The sequence below is a fragment of the Nylanderia fulva genome, unplaced genomic scaffold, assembly GCF_048542155.1.
Source record: "Nylanderia fulva isolate GAGA-0341 unplaced genomic scaffold, ASM4854215v1 Scaffold3, whole genome shotgun sequence".
NCBI lineage: Eukaryota > Metazoa > Arthropoda > Insecta > Hymenoptera > Formicidae > Nylanderia > Nylanderia fulva.
The window spans coordinates 1712901-1732927 of record NW_028190368.1 but is presented as its reverse complement, the minus strand read 5'-3'; the positions used below and the strand labels follow the sequence as shown (position 1 = coordinate 1732927).

General features: G+C 36.1%; 2 protein-coding genes across 6 annotated transcripts; one reads left to right on the top strand and one right to left on the bottom strand.

Moving 5' to 3' along the window:
• Positions 1 to 253: 253 nt before the first annotated feature.
• LOC114946233 (uncharacterized) lies at positions 254 to 14052 on the top strand. Of its 4 annotated transcripts, none has more exons than XM_029322700.2 (7): positions 254 to 786; positions 1642 to 2060; positions 2430 to 2901; positions 2994 to 3151; positions 3264 to 3431; positions 3579 to 4118; positions 4409 to 8959. In XM_029322700.2, exons 2-7 carry the CDS (start codon positions 1673 to 1675, stop codon positions 4534 to 4536), a joined length of 1854 nt encoding a protein of 617 aa, XP_029178533.1. In that variant the 5' UTR covers positions 254 to 786; positions 1642 to 1672; the 3' UTR covers positions 4537 to 8959. The 4 variants fall into 4 exon arrangements, with proteins under 4 accessions (XP_029178533.1, XP_085340353.1, XP_029178538.1 ...); XM_085484227.1 differs by lacking the exons at positions 254 to 786; positions 4409 to 8959 and adding exons at positions 814 to 1194; positions 12259 to 14052; XM_029322705.2 differs by lacking the exon at positions 254 to 786 and adding an exon at positions 814 to 1182.
• Positions 9203 to 19667, bottom strand: nkd (NKD inhibitor of WNT signaling pathway naked cuticle). Of its 2 annotated transcripts, none has more exons than XM_029322731.2 (5): positions 18778 to 19667; positions 14624 to 14850; positions 13586 to 14056; positions 12185 to 12492; positions 9203 to 11967 (listed from the first exon to the last, which is right to left on the bottom strand). In XM_029322731.2, the coding sequence occupies exons 1-5, from the start codon at positions 18839 to 18841 to the stop codon at positions 11301 to 11303; spliced, it is 1737 nt and encodes a 578-aa protein (XP_029178564.1). In that variant the 5' UTR covers positions 18842 to 19667; the 3' UTR covers positions 9203 to 11300. The 2 variants fall into 2 exon arrangements, with proteins under 2 accessions (XP_029178564.1, XP_029178556.1); XM_029322723.2 differs by having other exon boundaries at positions 13586 to 14059; positions 18778 to 19666.
• Between the last annotated feature and the right edge of the window lie 360 nt (positions 19668 to 20027).

The window sequence follows — 20027 nt, the reverse complement described above, 5'->3', positions numbered from 1 at the left end:
TTTCATACAAAATATTAAATATTTCGTCCATTTAACACGAAATATTAAACAAATATAATTCATTAATATACATAGTTTCCGCATAATAAATATATAACACAATTTTCGACTCGACGGAATACGGACGACGGAGCGGCCAATAGGCAACTCGGAGAGGCGACGCGTCGCGCTCATGCGGATCAGCCTCGTGCGCCGCGCGGGCCAATCGGATTCGCTCGGGCGCGCGGCGGGCGACGGCGAGTCGAATTACGCATGGCGTCCGACGCCATCTAACGACTGGCATTCCTGCTCCCGCTCGCGCCGAGTGAGACGTGAGACCCAGAGGGGCCGTCGTGTCGAAGAAAGCGCGGAAGTCTCTCCCTCGCTCTCGCTCCGCTATCCGAGATAGAGCGGGGCTCGCCTCGCAGTTTTTTCTCGTCCATCGCCGTGTGGTGCGTGTGTACCCCCCCCCCTCCCCCAACCCTCCCCCCGGCGCGGTTCCTCGAATTCCTTCGCGATAACGACGCGTTCGTCATGGCGCGAGAGCGCCGCGCGAAATGATATGCGTTCGCCGGCCAAGCGTTCCTCTTGAGCACGAGCCGAGTTCCGTCTCGTACTCCGGGTCAGGGCGAGCAAGTGCGTCGACGACGAGGACGAGGACGACGACGACGACGACGTCGTCGGCGACGGTGGCGAACCTCCTCTCCCGGACGGGACCCCACACTGCGCGCTGACGGATTCCTGATCAAACGGACGGTCTTTCTCCCTCCCCCCCTTCTCCCTCCCCACCCCCCTCGTCGACAACAGGTAAGTGTGTATATACGAAGGCTTCTACGCCGCCAGCTGCGTCCTCCCCCGCGATCAAAATTCTCGCCCGTGTTTATGTTTACTCCTTTAATTACCCCCCTCCGCCCCCCTCCCCTCGTGTCTCTGCGTGTGCAACGCGAGTGTCGTATCCCGCCTTTCTCGATTTTCCTTCGCCGCTTTTCCACATCTCTTCTTCCCCTTCTTTCCCTCCCCTCTTCCCCCTCCCTCCTCCCTCTTCCGTTCCCGCTTCTAGTTCGTCTTCTCTCGTTCGCGAGATTATTAGCGGGAACGAAAGAGTATCGGGTCTTCTTTATCTCCCATCCGTAATAATTGTCCCGGATCGCTTTTCTGCAGTTCCACGCTCGGAATGTCGGAGAGGAGAGTGTAACTGTGGGGGTACATAATAATGCATGTATTCGCGAATGATAATTGTGTTATGTAAACTTTGTATTTATCTCGTGCGGATTTTTTTTCTTCCCCCTTTGTGTTTCTCCGTTGCTCCGCGATATATACGTATATGCATATATATATATATATATATATTCGCGAATTGATACGAAACTCCCAGGTTATTAATTAGCACAGTAATCATCGACCGCCAAAATAATTAGACGAATAATTGCGTTACGTACAAATTGAAAGTGTGGTCTTCATATTAATGACGTTATAATGAAAATTCATAGTGTTTGATTACATGATTCAGTACGCAAGATGGATTATTTGGAAAAGGAGTCTTTCGTTGAGTTTTAATATTCCCTCAAGTATTCTCTTGGCGTGAATAAATATAAAGAATTGTTGTTTGATTAAGGAAACAATATCGTACATACATCTTAATATTAATAATATCTCAAACAGGTACTTCGCCAACTTCTCCACCAGCCGCTCCATGCTTCCCATGAATGCCATGGCACAGAAAGTGGTACCAGGATCAGAGTCCGGATCGATGAAACCCTTGACAGGGACCGGACTGAGTTATGTCACGCTGCAACCACCCAGCCAACCACTTAGTCTGGTACAGGATCATAGACCATCGGTGTATCAGACACCACCTTACATTGGCAGCAACGTGGAGGAGCCGGAAACTGAAAAAATAATTCCAAACGGTGTGGAGATCACAAAGACGGAAACTGAGCAAGATGTGCCTGCTGTTACAAAACAAAATGAATCCAATAGAAACAACAATTTGAGTCCTGAAAATCCTCCTCAGGAGCAACCGTGTGAAATGCAACCGGAACAGGTTCTGACATCGTTGATGGAGTTTCCATTGAATGCTCGTAAGTACATTTTATTACTCGCAAATGCTAAAAAATGAAAATTATTTTACTTGAAAATAAATGGAAAAACATTGTTTGACTACATTTTACAACTGTAAAATTAATATTCTTTATTTTGTACAATAATACATAATAATATAATATTGATATATTTGTATATTACATTTTGTACTATTATATACATTTATACTATTATTACATTTTGTAATATTATAAAATAAAATTTGAAATAATAAGTTGTACGAGACAAAATAAGTACAAATAAGAAAACGTAAAAAATTTTAGATCTAAAAGTAAAATTAAATAATATTGCATAAAAAAAGAGAGCAAATACGAAATTTATATTTACATGTATTTACATTTTTATAGCGCTAAACACACCAGCGCAGAATAAAGTTGAGGAAAAGAAGGCTCCTGTAAATAATGGATCGAAAGAATCAGATGGTAAAGCCGTTAATACACCTGTACATATAAAACAATCTCCACACAAACCAGAAGATGTACAAGCAAAGAACGAAGTTCCAAAGGCAAAACCTACAAATCAGAGTTTGAAAGTACCAAACGATAATGCCACCACAACAGTAACAGTAACTAGTACATATAAACCTGACGCAAAAGTCACTACCTCTCCAAAGACAACTAAACGAAAATCTAAAGAATTGAAAGATTTGAAAGCAGCGTCTGCAGCAGTTGCTGATGGAGCAAGTAAACCTAAGAGGAACCGGGTTCAGACACAACCTTATCAAAGCCCATTACCAGAGTTTTCTTTATTCGTCAAAAGCCTCAACAAGACTCCAGGCTCTTCTAAAGCTCCTGACGATAAACTTATTGTATTCTACAAGTAAGCATTCCATCTTGTAAAAATCCTCGATTTAATAACTATGCATTTGTTTTTTGCAAGTATAAATTGTGTAATAAAATATTTATTTTTAGAAACGAATTTTTGGCTGTGAGGAACGCCGAGGGAAGCTTTTATGTTTGTCAAGCAATGCAAAATATCTATAAATCAAGCAGACGTATTCGCATACGTTGGTTATCTCAAGATAAAACCAACGGTGAATTCTATTCACCAGATTTCTACGATACTATAGGTATTATTTATCAGATATTATTTGCACATGTAGCATTATTATAAATTATTATATTACAGGGATATATATATTGTATGTATTTAACTGTTTAATTTTACTATTTAATTTTCAGATTTTGATTGTATATTAACAAATTTGAATCTAAACAAGGTTGACAAACATAAATTCTGGTTAACACGAATAGAGCTGCTACGTACGGAAAATATCTTAAAACGGGCTATCGATGTTGAGGCTGGAGTATCTGAAAAACCTCGAGTTACAGAGGAGCATCCTGATGGATGTAAGTATAATTTTGATATTTTAAATTTTAGAATAATAATCAAATACTTAATAATTCTATTTTGTTCATGTACTTCATAACACACATTTTCCTTAAATGGATAATATATAATAAATAATATACATCATAATGTTTTTATTTCTCTAGTGGATTTGTCGCTCTACAAAGATGAGTCGCAGTTGAAGAGAAGAAAAGGTTTGCAAAATGAGAAGCCGAGTCAACGTAAAAAGTCCAAACGAGTCGGAAATTCCTCGGATGAGGAAGCGGACGAGGAAGAATCGGATCGAAATCGGAAAACATCCAAAGCGAGTCGCACAAAGAAACAATCGGTTAATAAGGCATTGGCGATCGCTAAATCCGTCGCAAAAGGCACCAGTAGAGCAGAAAGAGCACTCAACAGAAGCACAAAGTCTGGCAATAATCTAGGCAACGACAGTTCTACTACTACTACTGCTGCTGCTACAACTACTGCTACTATCACGACCACCTCTGCTGCAGCGGCTGCTACTACTGCTACTGCTCCTGCTGCTACCGTTACTACTAGTACAACTACCACCAATCCCGCCAACGTTTCCACCGTGGCGGATGCCAAAAGTAATGCAGATTCGAAGAAATTGGACTTGAAGAAAAACGGCAAGCAACAAAGCAACAATAGCATCAGGGGAGTTTCAAGAACAAAACTCGGAGGTAAATAAATTTTATACATGTACATACTAAAGTGCATTATCTGTCGATGCGTTACTTTTTTAAGTATAGTTTATTGCGGAAACGAAATTTTACCGAAATTTTAGCTGTTTATAACTGAATATAAAACATTGTAAAACGTAAATACTTTTGAAGATAATTTATAGACTCCTTGACGCGATAATATATGTGTATATATATATATACAAATATTATATACATATATATATCACGTATGGTTATTAAATTGACTCGAATGGAGACATCTTACTGAATGTACAATCAATTTAAAGGTTCTGCTCAAGCTATACAACAAGCCAATAAAATGGCAGGGCGTCCGAAGCGCGTGGCCGCTACCACCGGCGTTCTCTCGAGCGAGGAGGCGCCTTCTCCAAGAAACAAACCGCGCGGTCGAGCATAAAATTAACTTAACTTTGCTTTTTTATGCTATAGTTACAGCCGAGTCTGTATCGTAGGCAATATGTACGTGTGGTACACCTCTTGAAATTGCAATCAATTTGTTATGTAATATATACATATATATGGATTTCAAGATTCTTAAATGTATCATGTGTTGCGATATAATATTATAGTTCAATGATACGGGATCAACGACTTGTGTCTCTGATTCGTCAAGTCGCATTTAAAAAAAAGAACAAAAAAAAGAAAAGTTAAAAGTTAAAGATAAGAAAAAAGACTCAGAGATTTATGCGAGCGATATTGTGATATCATACAAAATTTGTACATATCGTCTACGTCTCAGACTCCTTCAGGAGAAGAAAGTCACGGAATGTGTGGGAAACGGTACCTTGAGTTGAGTAATAACTAATCTACAGGGTGTCACATACTAATGCACTCTTGCAATAGTCTATTTTTGATGTTGTGAGTGAACCGTACGTGATTCAGTTAATTTTAATGTACACTTTCCATTGGATATGATATATACACTATGTACAAATATACATGTGTGGGGAGGGGTGGTTAATTATATGTATTCTGTAAAACAGAAAAAAAGAAAGAATAAGGTACAGAGAAATGAAAAGTAGTATCGACAGAAAAAAAAACCGAAAACAATCCCGAGTATCACCGATCTCCCGAGCTAATCTCCGATCGATCGGTAAAAGATCTCGAAGTACAATATATTACTGTACATTAATGCTGAATCCTTGCTGTTAAAAAATAGCACATAAAAATGGTCCAGCGCCTATATAAAGACAGGCAGAGTAAAGTGCCCAGGGGAATTGTTTCCTTGTCGAGTCAAGGATTCGCGAAATATTCGCGAGCGGAAAGTAGCACATTGCTTATAGTTTCTTGAATTTGCGGCAGCCCATCATTGTAAAATCGCAGGGTTCATATTAAACAAAGAGAGAACGAGAGAGAAAGAGAAAGAATGAGCGCGAGAGAGTGATGCCACATTATTACGATTTAGCCACATAGATGTAATTCTAGAAGAAGTGAATGAAACAGAGCACTTATTTAGAACGTTAAGTCTTGAATACAATTGTATAAATTTTTGATTTATTTTAGTGTACGTGTTAATTTTAATTTTTTCCGTCACTTATATATAGAATATATAATGACGAAACTGTATATTTATAATATTATAGATTAGGTGATTATGATTTATATACACATATATATGTTTATATATATATACAATATGATATTTAATTATTATATTAATATATATATACTATATACTTATATAATAATTAAATATAAATATATATTATATATATAAACTATATATATATGTATATACATATTTCGCGCAAAATTCAATTCATATATATATGTTATATATATATATATATATATATATATATTTTAATGTAGCACACATACATATTTTATATCGCGTCGACGTACATTTGTTGCGGAAAACGCAAACATATGTTAGCGTTTTTTTGCCAGGAAAAGCCACACTAGGATGTGCATTGTTTGTTTGTGTAATATGTAACGTGACATATACATATATATATATATATATATATATATATATATATATATATGTATATATATATATATATATATGGTTTCCCTCTTTTTTTACGCTATGACAGTATACAGTAGAAGTATATGAGAATCTTATAAAACAGATAGATTATTTATAACGTTATAGGGAGTGTGTTCGACAAATTTGAGCGAACGAATTTGCTCATACGTCGTCGATTACACGAGGATACTCTGACGGGTTTTTCTTTTGACTATAAGATTTCGATATCAGGATATGTGTAAACGTATTTTATACATCGGCCGTTAAGACACAATTGACGTTTCCCTTGCTTGATTTTGCCACACATGTACATATATAAAGCGATTAGATAATCAAAATTGTGCATACGAATGTAGCTACAGGAAGGATGAAAGAGAGAGAGAGCGAGCGAGCGAGAAACTCTCTTGCGGCATTTTTTCAGAGTAAAATTACACGGGCGATCACGTTGCAATTTGCTTAGCAAGTAATTTACATCCGCTTTTCCGTTTATCGAGTTAACAACGCAATCCTCGATAATTCTTAATTTTCGACGATCATCATGGGCGCTGAACATTGAACGTCGGATACAAATTCGACTTTAAATGTGTCGTTTAAGAAAAGAGGAAAAAAAGCAAAAAAAAACAGGCATATCGACCTCCGCTCGAGACAAAGAAAAATAGAATACGATATAATTATCATAACTAAATGATTAAGGTGGATTTATTAATTCTCAAGATATGGGATACACGCGAGTAAGATATCAATCCTGTCGTTATTTGGTCCATTGCACATTGTATTTGAGAAATATACGCATACTGTATAAATTTAACGAAGGATTCTAATATAACAGAATATCATCACATACAAAAAACCGTTTGCTCATATTATTATCATTATTATTGTTACTCGCTTTAAGGAAGTGCTTGCGCGCCGTTTTTTCCTTTTTCCTTTTTTTATTTCGAACGCGATCGTCAACAACAACCTGTGCAATCGGTAAAAAAAAAGAAACGCAATTAACATGTAATTGCCGGCGTGTAAGGCATGTTATGTCGTCGTCTCATTATAATTTTACGCAGCTTCTAGCGAGAAATCACACACACATACAAACACATGTTCTTTATATATATAATATATCCCCGACTTTATTAGAATATAATACGATATTAAGATATGTTAATGAAATATAATTCAAGTACGAAACGTTGCGCGAGAAATAATTTTTCCCACAGAGAATTCATTTTGCCGGATTCCCGATATTCGTCCCTACACAAGGGATTCCTTACGTAGGGATGCGATAATAATTAATTTCGTCTTGAACTCGGTGCAGGTTATTCCCCATAACTCTTAACGATGGATAAGAAATGAAACTTAGGATCATCGACGATGATGATAGATGGATCGGACTATTTGTTTATCTGAAATCGAAGATAAGCACCGCGTAAATTTCTTGTAAATCGATCAGGAGCATGGGCGTCCATAGGATTTTTTCCAGGAGGGAGCATCATTAAAATTTCTTTCTTCCTTACTTTTGTACTTAATTCTTTTAAATTTAATTTTTTTATTTTTTTTTATTTTTTTAAAATATTAAATATGCAAATAAATTCCAGTGTTTATTCAAAGAGAGCAAATGCTTAATTTTTCAACCGATTCCAAGGGATTCCCCTCTGCGGACGTCCATGATCAGAACTCTTTTTGACTCGCGTAGCGATTAAGTGTCTTAACATTAGCTCTTATTAGATATACATATTTACATAATAAGCGCTTCGGATGCTGATTTGCTAAAGTAATCAAATAAAACTTACTGTACGATGTATATATATCCGTTGACATATATCGATCATGGTATATGTATTAATGTAGGATACTAAGCGATCATGTACTTTTTTCTTTTTTCTCTCTCGCACCGTTTTTGCCTCTTTTCTTCTTTTTCGATTCTCCACCTTGTAGCGGCAATTTCGAGTACAACACATGTATATATATACTATTATATACTTGTTCGGATTTACGAGAGTTGGAATATATATCGGCGGATATGATATAGTTCGTTCGGGGACGGATTCTTCTTCTTTCGCTCTCGATCGCGGTAATAAAATAAAATTCATATAAGATAAGAAGCACGCGTGATTTTTTTTTTTTTTATTTCCTCTAGTTTTAGCTCAAGGTCGCGCATCCTTGTTCGCCATAAAAATATTTACAGCTCGTAAATTGTATTATGAACTCTGTCATGCGCGAAAATGTATAGATAAAAAAAACTTTCGATTATTTACAATTTTGTAAAAATTATCCCTTATTGTGATTCCGGGACAAAAATTCGGTGAATCTCAATTTTAAATTTATAAAAAATTACATATTTGTAATGATTGTAAATTTGTCAAAAAATTGTGCAATTTTAAAGAGATAAGGATTACGATGCATGATGGGGTTGATAATAAACTTTCGAGAACGTGAAGACTATATGTTAAAGAAAAATGTGGAAATTATATAATTACGTAATGAGATATTAATCAATCATTTTTTGCGCGCTTGTGTATCGACAATTTCGTCGAATTGATGCAATTTTTAAGAGTTTCGTATGTTTGTAAAAAAGAAAGAAACGTCCTCCCTCTCGAGAGGAGTTTCTTCATCTTTAATTTCGACAAAGATTGATTTATCTCTTCTCTAGAATAACCGTAAGAAATAAGAGATAAGCATTTTACGATCGATCCGATATTTCTCGGATCTAGAGGGTGAGATATGTATTAACTCTTCACGCAGTTCACGCTCTCTCGATGGTAAGTCGAAAAAAAAAACTTAACGCAGGTACACAAAGGTGTTTTTTGTACAAAGGTCATTTGTTTATGTATGTATAATAAAGTGACGTCCAGAAATATTGCGAAGGACCAATTCTTTCGAAGCTTGAGCAGACACTTGACGCGTCCCTCGTTTCTTTTTTTTTTTTCATTTTGATCAATCTTATCATTTTTATGGATATTATATTTGAAAAAATTATGCGAATTTTGACATTTATTTCTTGCGTGTTATACAAAATATTTTTCATTAAATAAGTCTTGATGATTTTCAGGATATTACGCAATAAACTATATGCATTCGACAGATAAATACACAAGTGGTATAATGTATAAAAACATGATTTAATAAATATCAATAGAAAAAAAGTTACAGAAAATATCTACACAAATTACAAATATCAATATATAAAATTACATGATTCGCAACATAATATTATCGAGGACCCTTACGTTTGTCTCTCTCTCTCTCTCTCCTCTCTCTCAATTATCTAATCTTAATATTAATCGCATTTAGTATTAATTGCGCTAAAGGTAATCGTAATACTTTTCTCATTGATACCCGAGACGAGAGATATTGTCGACATTCATCATTTGCATTTGCACGCGTTACATCACGCGTGTTTTGCATGTTTTGCATTCACCAGTGATGTGAATAATAATCGCCGTTTCGACAACTGTAACAACAGGTTCTCCAAGTTTTTGCAACGAGTTTTACAGCAGCAGAACGACGCGAATCTTAAATAATACAGTTTAATGTCCGACACGGGACTTCACTCGCGTGTGCGATGAGTAAAAACAGATTTTTTTACCGAAAAAAAGATTCAATGTTCGCAAGTACATGCGTGAAACTAGTTACATAGACGTTACAAGGCACTAGAATAAGAATTTAATCGTCACTCTCTCTTTTTCGATCCACAATCGTACTTTGCAGACAACGAAAGAGCTTCGTCTCTCGTAATTTAGAACTAACTAGATCGTTATTCTTACGAATGTCAGATTTTTTTCTTGGCGCGAAAGCATCTTCAGAGATGAATGAATTCTTTATCGCACAAGTTTACAATTTTTATTGAAGTTTTATTAATAATCGCACGCGCGAAATTATTCGTGGAATATATTTTCTTTCTTCCTCTAAAGTTTAATTTGCTAAAAATTTCCCTTTATTTCCTACGAAAATGTCCCTCGATATTTCTGCCGAAAAAGAGTATCTTGAAATGGTTGTACAATGTAATTGCTAAAATGTAACGAGATTACAAAAGTATAAAAACACGCTCTGTAAAATATATATATGAGAGAATCGAACATTTCTTTACCGAAAGAATTATTCCGTTCCTGTGTGAAAATCTAAATGTACATAAGCACCATTAAACTTGGGTTCGGGGAAGAATTATATCAACTTCTGGTTACAGGAACATTCGTAGGAGACTGTGTATCGAACTTTTTTTTTAAATTATCGTTACGACTCTAGACTGTCTGTTTCTCTTAACGCTTGTATACTGAAGGAAGGATTCTCTTTGGGATACTTTTTTTTTATGTACAACGATGGATAGCCGTAGTTTATCGTAAGTTCGAGTGAAAAAGGAACGTCTGCATTTTTCTGTTTCGAGTAAAAACGTAATTTTTACTCCTATAATATGCGCAATAATAATGTGTATTCTATCGTCTCTAAATCCTGAAATGCATTTATCTCGTCGCAATGCGATATATTGTATAAGCCTGAGATTTTTATAGTAACTATATCTTTGTCAAAGAAAAAACTCGCGCAAATAGTGTTTTACGATTTAATTTACAATTTTTTAAAAACAAACTGTAGCGTCATTTGCTACTTACAATATTGGAAGAGTATAAAAGATGTCTCTTCTCGTCTAGCTTATAAATTTACGCAACAAAGGCAATATCTAAGAGCATCGCAAATGTTCGATGCGCGTTTTTCGAAGGAGAAATTCAGTCGTTTATATCAGAATAAAAATATCCGATGATTTGCATCACCATTATTCGCATATTAACACTAGGGATATATATATATGTATAATCGAACAATGCGATATATGTACAAACTGCACAGTTTGTCTCGTACAAGAGAACAAACTGGAGATTCAATGAATAACTTATATGCCACGAGATTGCATATCGATTTCTTAATAGATAATCTATATAGCGGGGGCAATATATAAGAGCTCGGAAGTATAAAACACATCTTACGACGCTGTTTAAGAAAAATATTAAATTATATCTCCTCGATATCGAAATAACAGAGCATAATATAAATCAAAGTTCCCAGGTAGCAAGCGTACGTCATTTTGACATCTAATGACGACAGTTTGCTACTTGGGTTCTCTTCTAAAATATATTCCATTGTATTGTAAAAGCTTTTCCAAAGATCTGAGACGTTTACAGAAAAAAACCACCCGATTTTATCGCTAATTAGACCAGAGCCTCGGGGGGATAGGGATAGTGGTGATGATGATAGTGGTGGTGTACATGCTCGTGAACGTGTCTTCGGCTGCCCCCCACGTTCTGCGAGAATTCCCGCTCGAGCCAGCGCACGACCTGAGCCATCGCGCGGGCCTGATCCTGCTCCCTCGTGGCGTGCTTGAGCTGATGCTTCTTGGATCTGTTGCACTGTTGCGAATGAAGGAACTGCGCGTCGTTGCGCTGCAAATTGTTGTGATTATTGGTAATCGTCGTTTGATGATTGGCAGTTTGCTGGTTGTTGTTGGGCACGAGGTTAACGATGTTGCGGTGAGTCGTGTTGCTCGTGTGCTGCGGCGTGTCGTTGTAGACCGTCGACACGTTGCGATTCAGCAGCTGCGAGTACGTCGTCTGGGGGGAGGAATGTACCGTCGCGTTGTTCTTCGGTGTCGCGTGTCGCGTCTTTCTGTGATTCGCCGTTCGCGATTTCGTCGGCGTTTTGGGAAATGACGCGGAATGATGGGTCGCGCTCTCCCGGATCGGTTTGTAGCTGTAGTAATAGTAGTGCGTGGCCCCTTGGTGAGGAGACGCCTGACAGTCTTGATTATTGTGATTCGACGTTCCTAGATTAGGACTCTGAGATGGATTGCGCGGTTGCTCGCTGTTTTGATGCCGTTTCCTGCGGGCGAAGAAAGAATATATCATCTGCAAACGATTGCTCGAGACGTCTTTTTCGCTTTACGCATTACATAAATGCTGATGTAAAATATAAATGAAGATATTCTTCAATAATATATTCGAAAATATTGCCAGTATTAATTATCTACCCAGCACAAGTTAATAAATTTTAATAATATGATCTGTGATAAAGCTTGATGAGACTGACTGACTCTCACCTTGATGTGTGAAAACTGAGATTATTTTTTTCCATGTTAGCCTGAATGATCTCCAACAATTGCTGTCTTTGCAGAGCGCCGCTCCGTTTCTTCTGATTCATCGTAAGAAGAGGCGTTAATGGTGAGAACGCGGGGGAAGTGTCACCACTGTCGTCGCTCACATCACCCTCGGAGCTGTTTGAATAGGGGGATGGTAAATGGGGCACCGGACCGACTCTTTTGCGCAGCTCCTCCTGTTGCACCCGATTCGCACGGGCTTTCTCGTCCTCGTCCTCGCTGTGAGTCTCCACTTCTTTTCGCTCAATCTTCTACAAAAAAAAGAAACGATACGCAATGGATTAAATATAAACGTGAGTTTTTTATATAATACGATATAAATTTAATTCCAATATATACGAATAATTTATTCCATAAGAAATTCATGTAGGAAAAGATATACGCATATCTCTATAAAATATAGTGACGTTTTGACGCTTTGAAAGTATGAATTTTTTTATAAATATGTATAGCCTCTAAATTTGAAATATTCATACTCTTGTTTTTGACAAATCATCTTTATTCATATCCCATCATATTAATATATGTTAAACAATTTTTAACGGATCTCATATTATCATTTCTATCTTTTAATTTTTTTTTAATGATATCTAGGAAATTTGAATATATATTATCGCGAGAAATCGTGAAAAATTGTGAAGATTTAATTTAAGTCAGTTTCGAAATTCAATAAATATGCATTTTATATATATACACAAGATATTTCTAAAACTGTCAGAGATTTTAATGCTTTTTCTCCAAGTTATAGTCCCCTAAAGTTGGGAGAAAAAATTAAAAATATATTATAAGTAGCTTTTGGAGACTTTTTCACAGATCGTTGAAATTTTTGACAGCATAATAATTAATAGTGATTATAGATATTTCATTTTTATGTGGTTTTGACAATTTGATCTGATTTTGAGAAGGGGATTTGGAAGATGTTAATTTTCATTTTTGGACCCATGTTTACAGGAACTTTTTTTCTTATTTTGATCCCTAGAATGCGTCCTTAACATCTCTGACATAATTTTAGAAACACTATATACTCAGGCTCTGGATTTTAGATATCTGTCAAATAATTTTAATAAGTCTTCTATTATCGTTTCTATCTGTATTAATTATATTCTTTAGTGCGATGTCTAACAATAAGATATATATATATATATATATTATTTGGCAAGAAATTGTAAAAAATTGTAGATTCAAGTTTCTCAAAAGATCGAAAGAAAATTGAGAGAAGCGCCAATTTATTTCTCCCCCTTCCTTATATACACCCCACCGAGATTGGCATCCCGAGGATGACAGGATGCGTATCTATCTCGCCCACGGCTCCGATGTCATCGGCTATGTATTATATACACATACGTGGGTATTGTACACGGAGGAATGTAGGTCCCGACAGCGGTACCGCGTCGCTCTCCTCCTCCTAGGAACTCTGCTCGCGTAATGCCGGGTGGCGGCGGTGGTCGCATGACTGCAGGGGGCGACGTGCTTCAAATGACAGCAGGACGACGGATTGTTGTGTTGATGGGCACTCGTGGGCAACGTCGTGGTCGTCGTCTGCGACGTCTGCGCAGCAATACAAGGCGCGTTGCGTGGCGTCTGTTTGCTGCTGGTCCGCTGATCCGGCGACACCGTCAAGGTCACGTTAATTATCTTGCTGCCGCACGACGGTACCTGTATGGTCGAGGCGCCCAGCTTATCGTAGATAGTGGTCACCAGACCGGCTATGTCGTCCTTCGTTATTTTCCCCTGGCCGTTAAAGTCGTACAGGGTGAAGGCGATCTCCTTCAGCGTGTCACCATCTTCCGTGACCGATACCTTGCAGGCGACTTGCTGCTGCAGAAATGAAGAATCAAACCTGGATTATACTCGTGATTCAAGACTGATCGAGTGATAAAATGTAAAAAATAAATTACAACAGTAAATTTATAATTATAGTATTGAAACTGATTTTAGTATGAAAAAATATCCACAGTTGAAATTATTATATTTTAAAATGTATATCATTTTGTAATTTTTAAATTGCACTTTTGTGAAAAAATGAAAAGGGTTACATGTGTATAGGAAAACTTAAAATATTAGACAAGAGAAATAAAACATAGAAAAATAAAAATTACTGTTATACACAAACAATAAGTTGGCATCGTACAAAAATTGAAGAGAAATGAAATAAATAATATTCAACTATAAAATATATTATATCGAACAAATTGTGATGAATTGATATACATTCCAAGAAACAACTTTTGTACGATCTTTCAGTAATTATGTTAATTGTGTGTTATGAATCTCTCGTTCTGCTACACGAATTCAATACATCTTTTTTCAGTGTATAAATTTCTATCTTTCTCTCCCCGTTTCTTTCCTCTCTACTGAGATATATAAATTAAAGTATTTCACCTCGAGACTAAGTTGTTTCGTTGTACCGCAAGTAGGCTGTTCGTCATTACCGGTAGGTCCTGCTGCAGGTACGCTCGGGCCATCAACCGCTACCTGCGGCGGCTCCGCAGGGGAAATTAAAGTCGGTTTCGACTCCGTCGTCGTCGGCGGTGACGAGACATTGCAGGTCGTCGGAATCCCCGTCAGCAACTCCTCGGAATCGCTACCTTCCGCGTTGGTTCCCACAACTGCGAGCAGGTCAACAGAAAGAAAATCTCATTTATGCAAGGACACAAGTTCCCAGAACTGCTAAGAATCGATCATTTTTAAAAATAATAAATAAATAAATTTAAATATAATTTAAATAAATAGATTGAAAAAGTTCCGACATAATAAAATACGAAATCAGACGCTAATAACGAAGAGAATTCAAAATAATGAAAAAGGAATTTTTAAAAAATTAGCTCCTCTTATACTTGATTTTTCTTTTAATTAGATGTTTTGCAGGACGTGATCGGAAAATTCTCGTTCGCTCTTTCGTCGCACGCGATCTCCGTTTCGTGAAAGAGAGGCGTATACGAAGAGGAGCGAATAAAAGGCGGCATTTAACACGCGCCACATCCGCACCCGTGGCGTGTGTTTGCTGCAGGGGCGGTATTTTTACCCGCTTCTCCGCGCCGGTCGCACGGTGCTCCGAGAAGACCTTTCGTGAGCTGTTAACCGGAAAAGCAACTGGAGCTCTAACCGATTGAATTTTCAAATGTCCCGACTTTGCGCAAAGCTGCGATAATTTAACACAATTTCTATTATTTTTATTTATAATTTCTTACTTGCAATTTTCCATTTCTTTCTACAATTTTAAGAACACAGGAAAATTTGTGTTCTCTTGTTAAAAACGATCCCCGTTAAAACTTTTGTGTTAATTGAACTTAAATGTTAAATTATTAAAACAACTGAAAAAAATGTAAAAATAACACAATGTGCATCTATTTTTTTATCTTATACAATAATTTTTTATTTTATAATATAAATGAGGATAATAAAATCTAAAACCAACATATTATTAATTAATTTTTACATTAAAACTATGTTAATTTTACACAAAATTTATTTCAAATTGAAGTTTTGCATTTAAAATATTAACACAATATTTTTGCGTTTCCCTTTAACATATCCGTATTATATTAAATTAACACAAAAATTTCTGTAAACCGTGATATAGCTTAAATTTAACACAAATTTTTCAACTGTGAAGCTTAAATTTATTTTCAACGATAAATTATATATATATATATATATATATAATTGCAAGCAGAGACATAAAAATAGGCTCTAATAAATGGAAGAATTTAATCTCAAATCGCGCATTTTAAATTTGCGTGCTGACACGTTACCTTGAACTGTTTTTTTTTTATATTCCGTATTATAAGCTTCGGTTTTATCGGCAACTATTGTGTAATGGGTCATAAACTCGTCCCACCTAACGGGTACAGAGCACGGATGTACATACGATAGATGTAGTGTTGAACTCGACGATAGACGAGGGTATATGTGTGCGCACGTTGATTGTGTGTGTTAAGTGCAATACAAATCTGCCCTCGAAATTTGACACTCGCACGTTATAAATTACCATCAAAGTAGAAAACTAACGAAGCTGCGATGTATCATTTTCGGAAACTGTAACTCGATGCTATCAATGTGTTATATGTGTGTTAAAAATATTTAATGAATGTGTGTGTAATCTTTTTTTAATATTATATCTTGTAATATTTATATTAAGATTTTTTCTAATTTATTTTTTTAGAAAAAATTTTACATTTCCGTATTTCCTAATTAGGATATAATAATCGAATAAATAATGTCTCTATTCCCAACTTTCTATTTTTATTTCAATGCACATATGTGAAGAATGAAAACGTTGGACATAATGATATCTTCTCATTTATATTCATGTTTGGCCAAGTAAGTGTTGAAGTAGCAAAGAAAGAACGCGTAGAAGAAAGTCTTAAAGAAACACATGTGAAAAACATGTTGAGAATACGAAAAAGAAATAAGGATATCAACGGTATGTAAAGAATTGATTGTAAAATAATTACTTATTCTAAAAAATTTACATTATATTATTTGAATAATATTTAATACTATTATTTAATTATTACTTGAAATTTTAATTATTATAACATAACTTATTACATAAAATATACATATATTCACATTATTATATAATTTATTATTAATTTATTGTTACTAAATATTATTATTAAATATAAACAAAATCTTTGAAAATATTATTAAATATTAATTATAAAGTATCTGATTGTAAAAGATATTTAACGCATTTTTCAATATACAACTCTTTAACAATTTAATTCAATTGATAATATTCGTAAAATTCGTAAGATTTGTGTGAAGAGAGACACTAAAGAAAATATATATTATATAAAAATATATATATTCAAAAATATATATAGCATTTAAAAATATATATATATTTTTTAAAAATATATATATAATATATATATATATATATATATATATATATATATATATATATATTTAATATTTTTTAAATTAAAAATATATATTTTTTAAATGAGTTAAAAACATACGTAATTTCCGCGTTATTTTTAATATGAGACAAACTTGTAGACTTGTAGACTGAACAGGTCGAAAGGCAAGAAAAGTGTAAGTATGATGTAACAGCATGTGGTATTCTATTTCTATAGAATTTAGGGTTATCCTAATGACGGTTCGTTCTTTAGCGACAGGACACAATGGTATTGGAGTCAAGCAAAGCTACAACGTCTACATTTTTCCTTTTACTTTTTTTTTTGTAAACTTATTACTTTTCTCCTTTCGGTCGCGGCATTCTTTAAGCATTTCTCAAATTCGTTTTAAATAAGGTACTCGTTTTAAATTCTTATTCTTATTCTAATAATTAAAACAAAATTCACAAACTTTTTAATTCGTAAATAAATCTATAGCATTTTAAAATTTTATAAGACGATTTTTTCTCGAATTTAATAGTAATAATTATTTTTGTTTTTCGCAGTTACTTAATTTGTGTCTCGTCATCATCGAAAACAAGTACATTGTTAGATACTAATTTAGGAAACGTTTATGTAAACACGATGTAGTTGCATGTGTAATTTTAATTTGATTTAAAAAATAAAACCGTATAATATATTTAAAATAAACCCGCAAAATACATTTAAAATAAAACCGCATGATACATTTAAAACAAAACCGCAATTCGATTTATCACTTTAAAACAATGAACGAAAATACAAGAGGGAAATAAAAATACTAATTTACGATATTACCTCGTTTCATCTTGTTTTTCAGATCTATCATCGATATTTAAAAGCGAATCTCTATTTCTCTTTCCAAGAACCATCTCGTAAATTTTTTCCGACGACTCGTCAAGGCCGAAAGCTAGACGACAATATAAGAACGAATGAGTTTTGGCATCAAAGCTCGAAAATTTTACCAGATGTCGGTCAGACGTAAAGCTTTCTAAAAGGTTTCAGGTAAAAAAAAATCTTTCGAAAAGAAATAAAGAGAATGACTCACAAAGCGAAGCGAGCTAATGCTATATAATTCGATATTATCTCTCCTCGATGCAGACACAAAAATATGTAAACACGCGCTACACACGTGTACGAGTTTATTTATAATATAAAAAAACCACGTGCTCCTCGTACGTAAAGAATTTTCCAATTTTCTAAGTAAAGCACAGCCGCAATTTTTTATATAATTTAAATATATTTTTTACTTTATTATATATTTAAAAATGTTATTATATTTTATCATATATATATATATATATATATTTATATAAAATATATTGTATATTATTTTATTATATTAAGCAATATATTATATTTTATTATATTATATTATATACACTGTAAAATTCTTAGAAATTTTTTTATTACTTTACCTAAAAGGCCTTAGTAATATAATTTTCCTAAAAATAAAATTAATAATGAAAAAATTAAATAAATGAATAAATAATGAAAGATTTGGTATCATCGTAGCATGGGAACTTAAAGGAAGTAAACATTCCTTTATTCGCGCCTCGGGTTTCAATAACATCCGGTATACATTTTGTCGACGATATCGCGACGGAAGAAGTGCATGCGTTCTCAGAAGAAGGAAGGAGGAATCATTACCAGAAAAGGGTCTGTAGCCGGCGAGGAACCTTGCTCGCCACCACTTTACCAATCCGGTAGCCATGGGACCTTCATGCGTGCGTGCGTGCGTACGTGCGTGCTTGCTGCTTGCGTTCGTGCGTGCGTGCGATCGGCGTGTGCGATCCCTCTGCGCTTCTATCGCTCTCTCTTTCTCCGTAAACCTTCGACGGCGGCGAACACTTTGTGCCTCTCCCCGAGGTTACCACGCCATCCTGGAAGCACGCGAGATATCCGGCGATGTGTACTCTCCCCAGCTTCTTCCGGTCAGGTCAAATAGTCGGCCGGTACTTTGCTTTCCCATACATATATATATATATATATATATATATATATATAAACGATTCTCTCTCTCCGATCTGTCACTCGTCCCGTCAACGACATACATACATATATGCATATATAAACGGGAGAGACACACAACGCGGACGTCGATTCGTCCTTTTACGTACGCACCATTGAAATTCCGAGCGAGCGTTCACTCGCTCACAACAGGACGCCGTGCCGTCGTCGTCGTTGCACTCTACGCACTACTGCTACGCACGTGCTCGCGCGGCGGAGTCCGCCGAGCGAGTCCGAGACAAAAATCAGTGAACCGCGCCGTCTTTACGGATCTTCATCCTCGGAAGAGGAGCGTCTCCTTCTCACTCGCGCACGTCACGTCGAAACGGACCGCGGACACGCGCGTCGAGAGAGGCAAAAAATCTTCCTCTCCCGTTGGCAGATGACAGACGCAGAGACGCGTCCTTTTTAGCGCGCGGCTCGGACACGACTGCGGACGCTCGTCCTCGCCGCTCTATCCCCACCACGGCGCGCCGTTCCCCCACCACCGCGCCAGTTCTCCCACCACCGCAGTGGCGGCACCACTGTCACTCCGGCGCGGCACCACCACCAAGCGCAACGCGCGGAGCAGGCAGCCCGGTGTCGAGGATACCCGGCTTACCCCGAAGGTAGGGAGGCGCGCAGCATCCTCTCTCTGCTCCGTTCTCTTATTTTCTCTTTCTCCTTTGCATACCCGGTTTGTCGAAGAGCGCGCGAGAGCTGTCTTCCTCCGAAAAGCGCACGGTACGAAGCCCGATTTACACGACCTAGAATTGTAACGGTGGTACTGTGTTGTTCGTATATATGTATAAATCGTAGACATGTTTCATGAATTATTGTATGTATGTAATATGGGCGAAATATTTTTGTAATTTATCTGAAAAGGAATATTCTAGCTGGAGTAAAGATAA